Source organism: Sesamum indicum, linkage group LG13, assembly GCF_026168435.1.
Source record: "Sesamum indicum cultivar Baizhima isolate 11 linkage group LG13, ASM2616843v1, whole genome shotgun sequence".
Taxonomy (NCBI): Eukaryota; Viridiplantae; Streptophyta; class Magnoliopsida; order Lamiales; family Pedaliaceae; genus Sesamum; species Sesamum indicum.
The window spans coordinates 14,699,963-14,714,605 of record NC_142669.1 but is presented as its reverse complement, the minus strand read 5'-3'; the positions used below and the strand labels follow the sequence as shown (position 1 = coordinate 14,714,605).

The 14,643-nt window shown below is 36.6% G+C and overlaps 2 protein-coding genes across 4 annotated transcripts; both read left to right on the top strand.

Annotated features, from left to right (window-relative positions):
• The first annotated feature begins 801 nt into the window (after positions 1 to 801).
• Positions 802 to 2,416, top strand: LOC105176197 (homeobox-leucine zipper protein ATHB-40). The gene is made up of 3 exons (XM_011098927.3): positions 802 to 996; positions 1,082 to 1,416; positions 2,041 to 2,416. The coding sequence occupies exons 1-3, from the start codon at positions 903 to 905 to the stop codon at positions 2,257 to 2,259; spliced, it is 648 nt and encodes a 215-aa protein (XP_011097229.1). The 5' UTR covers positions 802 to 902; the 3' UTR covers positions 2,260 to 2,416.
• A 3,802-nt stretch (positions 2,417 to 6,218) lies between these two features.
• LOC105176182 (G-box-binding factor 1) lies at positions 6,219 to 13,693 on the top strand. Of its 3 annotated transcripts, XM_011098912.3 has the most exons (13): positions 6,219 to 6,462; positions 6,651 to 6,728; positions 9,213 to 9,359; positions 9,456 to 9,512; positions 9,628 to 9,714; positions 9,825 to 9,914; positions 10,091 to 10,266; positions 10,402 to 10,456; positions 10,606 to 10,654; positions 10,725 to 10,939; positions 12,353 to 12,430; positions 12,975 to 13,100; positions 13,306 to 13,693. In XM_011098912.3, exons 3-13 carry the CDS (start codon positions 9,300 to 9,302, stop codon positions 13,402 to 13,404), a joined length of 1,092 nt encoding a protein of 363 aa, XP_011097214.1. In that variant the 5' UTR covers positions 6,219 to 6,462; positions 6,651 to 6,728; positions 9,213 to 9,299; the 3' UTR covers positions 13,405 to 13,693. The 3 variants fall into 3 exon arrangements, with proteins under 3 accessions (XP_011097214.1, XP_088733351.1, XP_011097215.1); XM_088877225.1 differs by having other exon boundaries at positions 6,219 to 6,728; XM_011098913.3 differs by lacking the exons at positions 6,219 to 6,462; positions 6,651 to 6,728; positions 9,213 to 9,359 and having other exon boundaries at positions 9,456 to 9,551.
• The last annotated feature ends 950 nt before the right edge of the window (positions 13,694 to 14,643 follow it).

Below are 14,643 nucleotides of genomic sequence, written 5' to 3'. Positions count from 1 at the left end.
TATCTGAAATAAAATGGAAGATGCAATTTCGGGGAAGACACATGTACAATATCAATATGATGAAAGTACGAAAATATCATGACAAAATGCACCCAGACATATCCATTCCCCCTGCCTAATTATTTCCCAATTTGACAAGTCTTTATTCAGTGGGGTTCTTCAACAAATATACCATTCTCGTATAAAAATATACTAGCGATTGAAGCATATTCAATATATATTTTATTTTTTAATATTAATTAAATAAATTGGGAAAGGGAAAGTTAGGATGATTAATTGATTAAAATTAATAAAATGAATTGATTTTAAATATTTTTATAAAAAAACTTATTATGACAAAGTCAATTGATTATGTAAAATGACTGTTATCTTTTAAAGAAATATAATGTGATTATAGTGTTTTAGTCTATAAATATTTTTGAAACGATATATATAGATGTTATTTTAAAATATTTCGTTCTTAAGAAATAATTATCGGTCGGAATATATTCGATAAAATTTTAGTTTATCGATCTGTTAATGAATTAAAAATAGAAAAGATAAAATGAATAACGGATTAAAACTAATAAGATGAATTTATTTTAAATGTTTGTGTAAGAAACCACAAATAAATTTAATTAACAACAAAAAATGATTTTATTTTTAAATGAATACATACAATTAGGGGTATTTTAGGTAATTCCTATTTTTTCATTATAGTAGTGGCATTCTCGAGATTTCGAGTAATACCGAGACCGATTTCAATCACACCATCTCTATTCTCTATAAATAAAGTCTTCCATTCACTGAAGTGCTGCTAAGCTACCAACTCTCAGTTCCTTCCTTCATAATCCCATATCAATATTCCACTACAATCAAATCCACAACAACAGTATAGGGGAATTGAATCAAGACCATATATCATGATGATCAACCCTGAGTTCGACGATCAGATGGTACTCATCTCTGGTCAGTACTATCCAGTCGGGATAATCAGCCAGTTCGTGCAAGAACAAGGTCAGCTACATTAATTAATTTTACATTAATGCATTGAACCTAATTAATTTTTTGCTTAAATGATGATTTATGGATGTATCAATAGGGGCGGCGGTGGAGGAGTCGAAACCGCGGCGGAGGCGTAGGAAGAAGAATGGTGGTGGTGGTGATGGTGATGGTGAGGCGGTGATGATGAGGAAGAGGAAGCTGAGCGAGGAGCAGGCGAACATGCTGGAGAAGAGCTTCGGGAGTGAGCACAAGCTGGAGTCGGAGAGGAAGGAGAGGCTGGCGGCGGAGCTGGGGCTGGACCCCCGCCAGGTGGCGGTATGGTTCCAGAACCGGAGGGCCCGGTGGAGGAGCAAGAAGCTCGAGGAAGAGTTCTCCAAGCTCCGGTCTCACCATGACTCCACCCTTATCGAGAAATCCCGCCTTGAGACTGAGGTACATATATATATATATATACATATATTTCTCTCTCTTTCTTTCTCTCTCACACACAGAATCAAGAAATAAAAATGAAGCTTGTGATCTAAACGCATTTCACACATCATAAACCGAAAATCCTCCTTCTTTTCAATTACCCAAAGTCCCTTTTTTACAATGATATAGAAATGAATATTTATACTACTCTTGGTAATTAATACAAGAGAATGAAATCCGTTTTTACCCATCACCAAACCATCAATATATGGGCGTATTAGGGATAATTTAGTAATTACAGATTAATTTTCACTTCTGTGGTCTTGATTTCCATCTTTGTGGAAATGACATTGTTGCCCTTGGTCTAATTGTTCCACCGTCAACGAGATTCATGGTTAAATACCTGCGACACCGAATTTTTTGTTTATTGAGCACATGGATGAATGATGCATGTCCGTCAATTTTAAAAAATAAATCATGCATCGATTATTCATCTATCCAATATATTATAGAATTTAAAGAAAAAGATCAATTATATAATAAAAGTAATTATATTTATTAAGTGATTAATTTAGTTCGACAATATATAATTTGTATTTAAAAAAAAAAAGGGAGCCACTTATATATGGACCGGACTTCTTGCAGCTTGTGAAAGTGAAGGAACAACTCCAGGAAGCGGAGAAGGAAATACAAAGGCTGTCGGAGCGTTGGGATCATGGGTTTTCGAGCAACAGTCCAAGTTCATCAACCAATATGGAACAACCACCTTTGCTTGGATTTGAGGGATTGGAAAACGTGTTTTGCGTGCCTCACGACAACAGTTATGGGCATGGTTTCGAATGGGATAATTTCTATTACCTTTGATTGATTATTTAATTTCTATATGTAGATAGTGGCTTATGTAAATTAATTAATCTTCTTCTCCTTCATTTATGGCTTAGGTTGCTATGGTGATTGTAATTGAATTGCCGTAGATATGCACCTTTTGTCTTGGAAAGTGATATTAGGTTGTCTTATTTCATGTTTGTCCCAACGAATCTTATTGCTTTCTGCATGTGCATGAAATTTTAATTCATATTAAATTTACCTCAAGTAATAATATAAAAAAATACTATGCTTATTTTGTAATTGAGTATATAATTCAGTGAGAGCGATCAATTATATGATAAGGGTAAAAAATGGATTTAACCCCTCTATTAACTGACTAGATATGGATACCATATTTTTGCCATGGCCAGTTTAGTATAACTATACAAATATGTGGTCTTCTGTCAATCTTCCTTCTTTGAAATGTAATTTTTATTCTTCAATGATTTTTTCCTCCATCAATAATCCTCAATTCTTAAATATTTATGAGTTAAGTTAAATACGTGTGCTTCGCTGGGTGCAGACTTGGTTCATTCAATCCTTTGTCAGGGCTCTACTTTAATCCCATGGGATAGGAAACTTGCCTCTACTTGTGCTTTACCTCTTTCACCCATTCGTTACAATCCATTCAAACATATATGGCAATCCCTACTAATTGGGCTTGCTCACCTACCCCCTTTCTCTCACCTTCTTGTTTCAATCATCTAGAGAGACGAGTTCAAAACTATACAGATGACTACTCTCCCATTGGCCAAGCTCCAACTCTTAGAACAGAAGTTCAATGATGCATTGGTCTTCTCATTTTCGACGCCAACATAGCAAAATGTTTCAGTATAACCTATAGACAACGGGCTATTTTCCTCAGAGGTCATAGGTCATTTGCATTTTTGTCGAAGCCAGAATCCATACACCTTCTAGCAACAACTAGAGCTACCTTTCAAGAGCTAAAGTCATTCAAGAAGCCTAATTCCTAATGGTATGCAAAAGGACCCTCAAAGAAAGGGGCCAAAACACTAGTCTTGCTTAGTCTATAATGAGAATATTTTCTACCATTAATGTAGCTATTTAGTTATGAGCCGACGAGCCCAAGCATTCCTCATAGAATAGAATGCAGTAAAGGCTCAATCGATTGATGAGCTATGAACTATGAGCTAGTGAGCTTTCTAGGGCTACTATGAGCTAAAAGCACTAGGATTCTATGAGCCCCAACAACATTCACAACTGAGCTTATTCTACTTCTATCACTCTCACTTAGCTTACCTTGTAATAGGAAGTCACTTGCTGGCACCTTCAAGATGCCTCTCGAGTTGCCATTACATGCATTGACTTTCTTTAGTTTATCCACTATATCTACTAAAAGCTTCCTAGTTTTCTGTTGAACTCCTAATCCCGATTTGCCTCTAGCTTTACTAAGCTCATGTGCTAGCTTAAGCTAAGTCCTACGACTCCTAGAGTTTTAACTTATAGACAAGCTAAGGGGGGATTTACTTCGAATGCTTTACTAATCTTTATAAGACTCATGAATACAAAATCAAAGATATTGATAACTTGGCAGCGTTCTAGTAATTCCTGAACCTAGAATTCCAATTGAAGAATCAGGGGCTGGGGTAGCTGCCAAATCCTCTATTGGTACATGGACAACTATGTGGACTGATAGACTACCAACAATGAGCAACTGCCCAGTTGGCAGTCAGGAGAGAGAAGGTGGGTAGAGCTAGACCTAGAGCTCGATAGGGAGTGTGCTCTTACTCGGAGAGCATGACTGGGAGGGTCACCCAAAAGACTCCTTCGGTATCCAAGGGTCATGGACAGACCATAGAGAAGGTTGTTACTCCACCCTACAAAACTAGATGCAGAAAAGGGTTCACATGGGGAACTCCAAGCATTGCTTCCGAGAACTTTTGAACATACTCCTTGCAACTTTCTTGATCCGTTTGCACTACGAGAACAAATATAAAGCAATTTTGGTGTAGGAAGCATTGCTAGGTTTGCTCAAAGTTCTCAATAGATCTAGGAGCTAATTGGTAAACCAAGACATAGCCTTCACTGAGAGAGTCGTCCCAAACATCTTGCAATAAGTGGCATTGCTTGCAATAAGTGGCATTGCTTATATTAGGGAGATTGGCCCTAGGCAAGAATTGCTCTAAATGGTCTTGCAGGTCGCCCATTCTATTATACTCATTAAAGTTTGGGATAAATGTAGGGGTTTATAGCCTTTGCTAATATGTGAAGTGCAAAAGGATTCCGCCTTGATGGTGTAATTGCATCAAGTAAGCTTGCAACTCCCCTGATCTTGTGGGGCCAACAAATATGGGTGATGAGGTACTTGACCTTTGACTCACTTTTGTGGCTCCCCCACTCGAGATGGTGCTCCTCCAGGGGGTGCGGAGGGAGATAGTTGTCTTCGGGAGCCTCCTCCAGGAGGTGATGGATGGAAGTAATTATCTTCAGCCTGAGAAACTCTGTTGGTCTCATCCTCCTCATTGTGCATCTCTTCTCTAGCGTCCCCAGGTCTCTACTCGCCATCCTCAAGAGCCAAGGGAGTGTCTTCGCTCGCGATCCTCAAAGTGTAAAATGATCATAGTTTGGATAGCAAAATATAATTAACCCCTATTATTATAGTAGAAATACTTTCCATATTTGATGGGGTTCAAATCTACAACCTTAGAGTCATGGAGCCTCAAGTTCACCAATTGAAATAGGCCTTATTAACTGAAAATCTAGCAATTATACATACTTTTCAATATACAAATAATTTAGATATACTGATTACATGATAAATGAATAAGGTGTAACTATTCTACCTTTCAACAACAATAGTTAATCATAGGCTAATGTTATTCTACTCACTACGTTATTAGACAAATAGGTTGAATCGAAGAACTTTTCACGCTCTACCCATTGATCTCATGTGATATTATTATACAATATTATCGAAAATATATAAAACACACCACAATAACCATGATGTTCATTTACACTCGATACATATATAAATTTTGGTGAACACTAAGGCTTAGTTTGCCCTCACAATTGTACAATTGATTATGAAATAATCGACAAGTTCAACATTGATCTGGGAATACTTAATTGAAAACAAAGAAAAAAACGATTATACTGTTTGGATTCACAATTTCATAACTAATGATACCAACATAAAATTGTAGTTGAACTCCAAAACAAATCTCATTATTAGTTAACGAGTGAAGTAAAAAAAATATTTAATAGGTACAATGGATAATTGTGGTTCAATTTCGCATAAAAGGGGATACAATATTTTTTTATTCGTATATTTTGATACTCAATATAAAAAATTGAATATCCTAATTTTTTATTTTTTTTTATTTGTTTTGGTAATTTAGAATATGAAGAAAAGTAGGGACAACAAAAAAATATTTATTAAAAGCATGTCATTTTTGCATGGAGTGACTTAATTTTCAAAAATATTTTACAAAATTTAATTTCAAATTATAATATTAGCTTATTAATGTTAAAAGATAGTATAACATTTAAAATAATTCAAATTAATAGATAAAAATAATTCAATTTATTATATCAATAACTTGATAGGCAGATGAATCAATCATATTACTACTCTACTAGTTATAATAAATATTTTTTATTTTTTTTGTTTTCAATTTTAAAACTTTTATTTTCTGATATAAATATCAAGTAAACTATTAACCTGATCGTGTATCTTTTCCTACCCGATAACCGACCCATTTTTCGGATTCAAATAACCCAAAATTTAAAAATTATAATAATGATTCTACTCGATCTACCAGACCCATTCGAATTGGGTTGAAGTCAAAACAACCCGATCCGAACACCCATCTTAATTAGGAGAGTAATTATTATTCTTTAAAAAAAAGAAAAAGAAAAAAGAAAAAGAGTAGGAGAAGAAATTGGGATTGTAATAAAGTTATCCATAGAGGAGGAAGGAAGGGATGAGTCACCAAAAACACAGGTTGCCTCGTCATGCCTATCCATTTACTTTCCGCCAGTTGGATTCCTCTTTCTCCCATACGTGTCACCCTCCAAAACCCTACCCCCCGCCATTGGCCAACTCTCCCATACCTTGCTCTTGCTCATACCACCACCAAAGTTGCTTGAATTTCTACTGAGACGGATAAACCAAAATTGTTGTAATTCACCTTCTAATTCTTCTTTGATTTCTTCCGAACAACACAGGATTTTCTGGTAATGGGAATGAGGGTGTAGTTCTTTTCTCGACATCTGATTTATGGTGTTTGGTTTTTTGTTTAGTACAAAGTTGTGGAAGTTTATCTGAAATTTGCATCAGTTGGATCTCAGGGGACGGAGGGTGTGTGTGTTTTTCTGTGGTTTTTTTTGGCGTTGTATAGATTTCATATTGTTGGTATTAACAGGAAGCAACAACGGAAACCGAACCTGGTTCGGCCGTGTTGGACTCCTTTCGCTCCACATCACTTGCTAATTTATACCAGGTCAGTCCCCTTTCGCTTTCTCTCTCATCTCGTTTTCTCTCTCTGCTTTTTTTTTTTTTCTTTAATGATGTTCATACAAGACTGGACTTTGAAGGCTTTAATGCTTTCAGTTTTCTTTTTTTAAATTTTGCTTGTTTGTCTCGGATATTTTGAGGATTTGAGTTATGGGTCTTTGGGTTTACAATGGGAGGGGGAGTTTTGTGGTGTCCTTCTGTTTGAGTTTGGTACCTGAATTTTGGACTCTTCCGAGAATTATAATCTATTTGGCGGTTAATAAGAGAGAAAAAATTGGTTGTTGTAACTGGATGCCTCTTTGTCTGAAATCTTGGACAATTATAGTAGTTGGTTGCGGGCTGCCAGAGATTTGTTTCATATGGAGATATAAATGCATCTATAGGATGCGGTGTTGGCATTATATTATTTATGTTTAGCTTATTTATATCGGAAAAAGTAAGAAAGCATTTGATTGGCATTTTCATGCGCATCACTACCAACTCACACGGAATGATTTCTAGGAACAATATCAATGACATTCCCTTTTGAGTTCTCTTTTCTATTACAAATTATGGGGCAATACATGTTGCTGACAGTTGCTGTAGAACAATAGGCCAATTTGAAGTGCACTGGCGAAAATGAGGCCGTGGGTTAAGAGTTAAGTCTGAGATACATTTATTGAGAAAATAATGTAAAAAGTTATTGGTAGTAGACATGCTTCAGTGAAATTTGCAATAACGTAGGGGTTCTACTAGTTTCTTTGGACATTTTGTTGGATATTATTATGTCTAGAACCTTAAGGTGATTTATAGTTATGCTTTGGTATTGGCATAAATAGATTGTTAACATTTCTTTAGAATACAGACCATTTTCCTGTTACTTCTTACACCGAAATTTGCCCTACAATTGTATAGTGCGCTGCTTCCATATACAATCTACTTCGATTTATTCTGGTAATGAAAAGACTGATGGGGTGCCTGTTAATATCATCAGGTGATGTCTCTACATTGTATCTTAGTAATAGAACAAAGTTGACTAGATTGCCATCTTCTGAGGAGTTAAATCTCTCCACATTCACGTCCACCCAACTTCACAACAACCCTGCTCCTGTGAAAGCAAAGATAATACACAGATGCATAAGTACAATGAAAACTAGGAATTTTTATCAAACAGCATGGAATGCTAAAGCCACTGAGTTTTGCAGAATACTATGTGATAGTGGAGATAATTAACTTAAATTAGAAGGGGCAAAACATGATTTTATGGAGATTTTAGAAAGATAAGCAGCAGCAAGAATTTGACAGCATGTAACTGTGAACCAGGATGCGCAACTTTTTGCAGTGGCGTACTATGCTGGAAGTTTGTGTAAATGGGATGAAAGAGAATATATCTGTTGGAGTTATGTGATGTCTATCTCCAAAATCCTCCTTTGAGGCCTGTTTTTTGCTCTACAGCTTACTTTTACTGGAGTGATTAATATCTATGGTTTCTAGCTTCTAGTTTGCAGCAAGCTTGAGGTGGTTCGACAAATATTTTGAATACAGTTGGCCTTAAACTGTTTTTGGCTGTATCTTAGATCTTGATGAAACTCACTTGTCCAAGAACCGGGTCTGGGGCAAGGCCTGTTTTATTGGCTGAGGGTCAAGCCTTTTGTCCCTTTTTCTTGTCTAAGATAATTAATGCAAGGAAAATTGTTTTGCTCCATTTTATAGTTTTTTGGAGAAAACTTCGAGGCATTTTCAATCTAAAACTGAGTACCAGCAATTAGCTGGCCCAATTCAGAGCAAGATATTAGTTTCCTCATATTTTGACTAGTGTAGATTCTTAATGTATTAAGTACTTTGTTAGTTTATGTCTTCACTTGGATATAATTTTCTATGAATTCTATTCCTTGTTTTAAATCCACCATCCTGTAATGACTACATAGTACGCAAGTATCAGTTTCAAATTATTGCATTATGGTCCACGCTTTTCCCTAATGTGTTCAAATCTGATCTTGTGTTGATGAGGTTTTATATTTGTTGGTGTGAAAAAAATTGCTGTTACGTTCAGACCTTATTTTACAAGACCTGGTGAATATGATTAATGTCTTTTTCTATAAATAGCCGGGAGATAAATAATTCTTGGCCATTTATTGCCTATCTCTTGTGTTTTCCCCGAATTAAATACTGAAAACATCCTCAACACTGTACATAGAAAGCAGATGACTGCAGGACCTTGTGACATCCGTATAGAGCATTTAACTGACTTCTAATATTCAACCTTGACTGTAGGTCTGAGGATCTGGACAGTGTTCTCTGCTGTTAAATGATAATTACTACTAGTGGATGGGTAGATCGTTAAGAGTCATGAAATATACCTTTTTACTTGTGTTATTTCTTAAAAGGACTTATATGGATTTGACTGAACTTTCATTCATTGCCATCAGAACTTTGTCCTTAACTATAGAATTCATTTTTCACAATTTTTGCCGTTGTGGAATATCATCAGGTGCTCGTCTTTTGATTAACAACACAAAGATCCTGTACAAACAACTAGAACTAGGGTTGGAAATTGAGCCCACAATCTGCTGCTGTAATGGGGGCTGGGGAAGAGAGCACACCCACAAAGTCATCCAAACCTGCATCCTCAGCGCAGGTTCTGTATTTTCTTGTGCAAGTGTTTCCTTTACAAAATAGTATGTAAACTTTTGTATTCGTCCAAATAACACTAAACCATTCGCTTGTTCTGCAGGAAACACCAATTACACCTACTACGCCTGCATATCCTGATTGGTCAAGCTCTATGCAGGTGTTGGATGTTTGCTGTTGGATTTTATTTTCCTGAAATGTATAGTGGTTTTCCATTTCAAGAAAGTCATTGCCTACTATATAAACATATTATTAAAGGCATGTCTTATCTCCAGGCTTTTTATGGTGCTGGAGCAACTCCGCCTTTCTTTGCTTCAACTGTTGCTTCCCCTACTCCCCATCCCTACTTGTGGGGAAGCCAGGTGATTATTCTTGATTCAGACCTATCATTTTTATATTTGGACACTGCAGTAGTGTTTGAGCTTTTTAGCAGATCAGACATTTTACTGAAAATTGTTTATCTACTTTTCAGCATCCTCTGATGCCACCTTATGGAACTCCAGTTCCATATCCAGCCTTATATCCTCCTGGGGGAGTGTATGCTCATCCTAATATGGCTACGGTAACTAAGTGCTTCAAACCTTTTAGTATCTGATTGAATACATGAACACAGTTGATTAAGTTTGTTATTTTTATGTTGCTCAGTCATTGGTTTTACACAATTTTCAAGTGTTCGCTAATAACTGTGGTCCGGAGTTGCCAAAGAATCACATTTATCTTTACTACCTTTTGTTACAGGCTCCAAGTGCTGTACATGGAACTGGAGAATTGGATGGGAAAGCCACAGAGGGGAAGGACCGTGCTTCAAGCAAAAAAACCAAGGGGGCGTCGGGGAACCATGTCATGATTGTTGGAAAGACTGGAGATGGTGGAAAAGCGGCTTCGGGCTCTGGAAATGATGTTGGTACTCAAAGGTGGTTTGAGATGGATTGATGTTACAACTACTTTTATGTTTATTTTCACATTTGTGCTCATATTGATGATTCACTACTTCTTGACATCTAAATAATGATGTTCATGTGCTGATTATAAAGTTTGCTCATGAACAGTGCTGAAAGTGGGAGTGAAGGGTCGTCAGATGCAAGTGATGATAACAATAATCAGGTTGTTTTTTCGGCATGTACAGCTTTTAGTTTTCTCTCTTCTCTGTTCCTGTATTGAAGAGTTCATGAAGTACTTTTAAACTTGCTTTGCCACATGTAATAAGGATGTATGATAATTTGTATTGAAGAAAATCTGATTCTACATTGTAGGAATCTTCTGCTACCAAGAAAGGAAGCTTTGACCAGATGCTTGCTGATGGTAAGAGTTTTAAATGCCCATCAAAGTTTAGATTTAGTCGGTATTAATGAGACTATAATTGAAACATCAGGGGCAAATGCACAGAACAATGGTGTGCCAACTAACTTCCAGACCTCGGTACCTGGCAATCCTGTAGTCTCTGTGCCTGCAACTAATCTGAATATTGGCATGGATCTGTGGAATGCTTCTCCTGCTGGTTCTGGGGCCATGAAACTGCGGCCAAATCAGCCTGGAGTTTCTCCAACCATTGCTCCTCCTGGCATGATCAATGATCAGTGGATTCAGGTATTCTACTTTCCTGGAGTTGTTACATGTCTGGATTTTATTTTATTCTGCTGCAGTAATGTTGTATGACCAACTTAGTTGATTTTGTTTGTCTTTGTTCATTCTTTTCGTATTTTGCTGTTCCCCCTGCCTTTCCTTCTAATTCCAATATAGCCTGAAGTTTCTAGTTCTGTCAATCTTTGTGGGGCTGTGTTTGAACATTTATAGATTATGCATTCTGATTTCTGTTCTGCAAATTTAAGAGTCTAAGACACAAATTCTTGTATGTGTTTCTGTTGCTCTTTCTCATAATCTATTTTAGAATATTATATATATATGTATATATGTGCGAACTTTTTTGCCTCCAAGTACAGCTTTTATTAGTCCATCACTGGTTTCAACTTGCATTTTTTCCTTATTTGGAAAGACCATTTTCTTTATTAAACATTTAGAATTAGAATGAAAGAAGATCCTTCCATATCTCTTGATGCCTGCATGATGCGAGAAGTGGGTTGGCATCCTACCCTGCCCAATTTAGCTCACCTAGTCAATTGATGTAAACAGTTCTGAGCTGATATAGGTTTTCTTCCATTGCATTGAAGCTTTAAGCAGAGTACAAGGGCATATGATATGGATTATTGAATGGCCTATGATTTCAAATGGTGGTTTAGCTCTGATGCAGTTGTGGATCACATCCCTTCAAAAAACAAAGACAATAAAAAGGTCTATCCTTACTCTAAATATGAATTGTCTTAGAAGAATTCAAGTTTAATGGATATTAGTTCTCATATTTGATTCGAATCTTTGTGATGGACCAGATTCAAAAATCTATATAATAACAAAGGCACAGTGATGTATTTGGTCCTTTAAATAACTGTGATGGCCATAGTTGAGTGGAGATTTGATATGTGGCGTGTTTCCTACAAGTACTTGTCTTCATGTTTTAATTGCTTCACTTCCTCTCATCGCTAAGATGAAAACAATTAGGACGTATTGTTTGGGTTGCAAACATTGATCTTTAAGGAAAAAATGGCTCCAGGAAGGGAAATGATCCTTATGACATGACCAAGATTCTGTTACTGACATGATTAAAGAGAGGCCTGGTGTGCGAAGGACGTGGATGACGAATGTGGGGATACATATGTCTCGTTTCTGGTTAACACTTGGTTATTTCCCAACATGAACTTGTGTGCTGATATACTTGGTAGTATTTATCATATGCATTCAGAATTTGCAAATTGCGTAATTATTTCATTCAGTTCTGGAGTTGCTAGGTTCATCTATTCAGCGTTGAAGGGCCATAATCAATGATTTTACCAAATTGGTTGTCATTCCCTTTCCTTGAATAAATATAATTGACAAGGATTAGAAAAAAAAGTCATGAAAGGAAATAAACTCATCTATACGAACAGAATTTGAACTTTGATCTTACAGGATGAACGCGAATTAAAAAGGCAGAAGAGAAAACAATCCAATCGAGAGTCTGCCCGGAGGTCAAGATTACGGAAGCAGGTAAGGATTCTGTGTAAATTAAGTTGCTCTTGGATATAAAGTATTGTCTTCTAGATCTGGAAGATGATTCAGGAGGGGTTATGAAAAATATCAAACTAAAGTTGGCTGATTAACCTTAAATCTATGACTCGATTTTTTAATTTCAAGTATGAGATAATATGACTAGTTTCCATTTCTACTTGATGTCTAAATATGAAAAGGAAAAAGTTCACTATGTTGTTAGATTACCCAATGTGAAAAAAGCAAAAGAGAAAATAGAAAAAAGATGAGCCAAATGGCAATTCCCAAGGAAAAATACGAGCCAGAAAAGACAAAATAGTTGTTGAAAATAGTGTTGCGACGTATAGAAGAGTCGGATCAAGAAACTACTATATTTTTGCACCTAATTATGCGATGTCTGTTCTAATAGTATGAAAATATAAACAAACAAGCTGATTTTTGCTGGGTCAGAACATTGAGAAATTCTTTCCTGCAGAGAGACCCTTAATATAGCCTGATCATCGTCTGTGATGTTTTCATTCATTACACTTCTCATTCGCTGCAGGCTGAGTGTGAAGAGCTACAGCACAGGGTGGAGACATTAAGTAACGAGAATCACACTCTCAGAGATGAGTTGCAAAGGCTTTCAGAGGAATGCGAGAAACTCACATCCGAGAATAACTCCATAAAGGTCCGTTTTCATTTTTCTTGCTTTTTCCTCCCTCCCAGCTGCAATATCTTCCATATTTCTAGAGTATAGCCTTTTAGCCGTTATTTCAGCAATGTGCCATTTTACGGGACGTATTTTGAAATCCAATGGAAGAAAAGAAGAGCAGCAATCACTAATGTCGATCGCTTTGTAATCCTAACATAAATGTATTTTCACGCTGAAACAGGAAGAGTTAACTAAGTTGTGCGGCCCAGACATCCTATCTAAGTTAGAGAACAGCAATGGTACTCATCCCCAGTCCCGTGGGGATGAAGGTAACTGTTAGAACAGTAGAGTAGATTATGCCCGCCTGCAACTGGACAAGAATCTGCAAGTTTCTGGTGGAATTTCTTCCTAGTTCGACGATACAAAGAGCATCTGTCCTGCCTACTAATCCATATTATGTAACCTTCTCACTGCTATTGTAGTATTAATCTATGTTAGTCTAACAGCATTAAGGATCTGATTGTGTCTTTTGTAAAAGTCAATGACAGGGATGGTTCAATTTGTATTCTTTCTCCTTACTCCATGCGATGCTTCACTTAATAAAGAAATTTACAAGTAGCTTTTTATTATTTATTTTGTTCAAACTATTATGAATCTTAAATTTTCGCATGTTGACTACAAGGAGCAGTATTTTAGTTTAATTTATAGCTATATGCAGTAAATGTGCCATAGATGTTTTGGAGGTGTATGGGCACAGTAGCTGGGATCCCACGATTGCATAATTAATTTTGAAATAATTAAATTTAAATGGTGAAATCATCACCTCATATTCACGTACAGGTATATATTATTATGCTAAGATATATATTAATATATATTAATGTATATTAGGAAGCAAAATTCGATGTGTTTCTACTAGATATATAGAAATGTTTTGCTTTTTGATCGAATGGAACATAAATAATTTTACAATTATCTAGGTTGTGTTTGGATTCGAATTTTGGCCCATTTCCGAGACGGGCCAAAATATCAGCAATGTTTGGTTTTAAGTTTTACACCTTGATTGGGTGTAAAAATTAAAAGTGGCCTACTAATCTTTTTTTTTTTTAATTTTATAGGCTTAGCTCATAACAGAAATATGTTGTTTTTAAAATGTAAAATTGCAGCTCCTCTTCTGAGTTGTCTTCAACCTTCTCTCTCCACCTTAAGAACTTCGTCGATCGAACCGACCACAGCCCCCCACCGCCGCCATCACCGGCGTCAGACCTATCACGGCGTAGTTAGATGAACTCCATCGACAGCATAGCCCCAGCGCCGCTATCACCCGCATCCTCCCACCACGACGGTGTTACGATGACCAAGCCACAAACTCCGTTGGAGTCCGCCGCCACTCGTCGTTCACGTCAAAGGTGTGCCGCCGGCTGTTGGAATCAATTTCTCACGCGCCACCTGGTCCTCGTTACACACAGTGCGTCAATCAAGCGAAAGGGTGGATTTCCCTCTGTTAAGTTTGCCGACAATTTCTTGTTCTTTTACTTTAATTGCATGATTTCTTCCATTCAATTTTTGATTTCTGAAT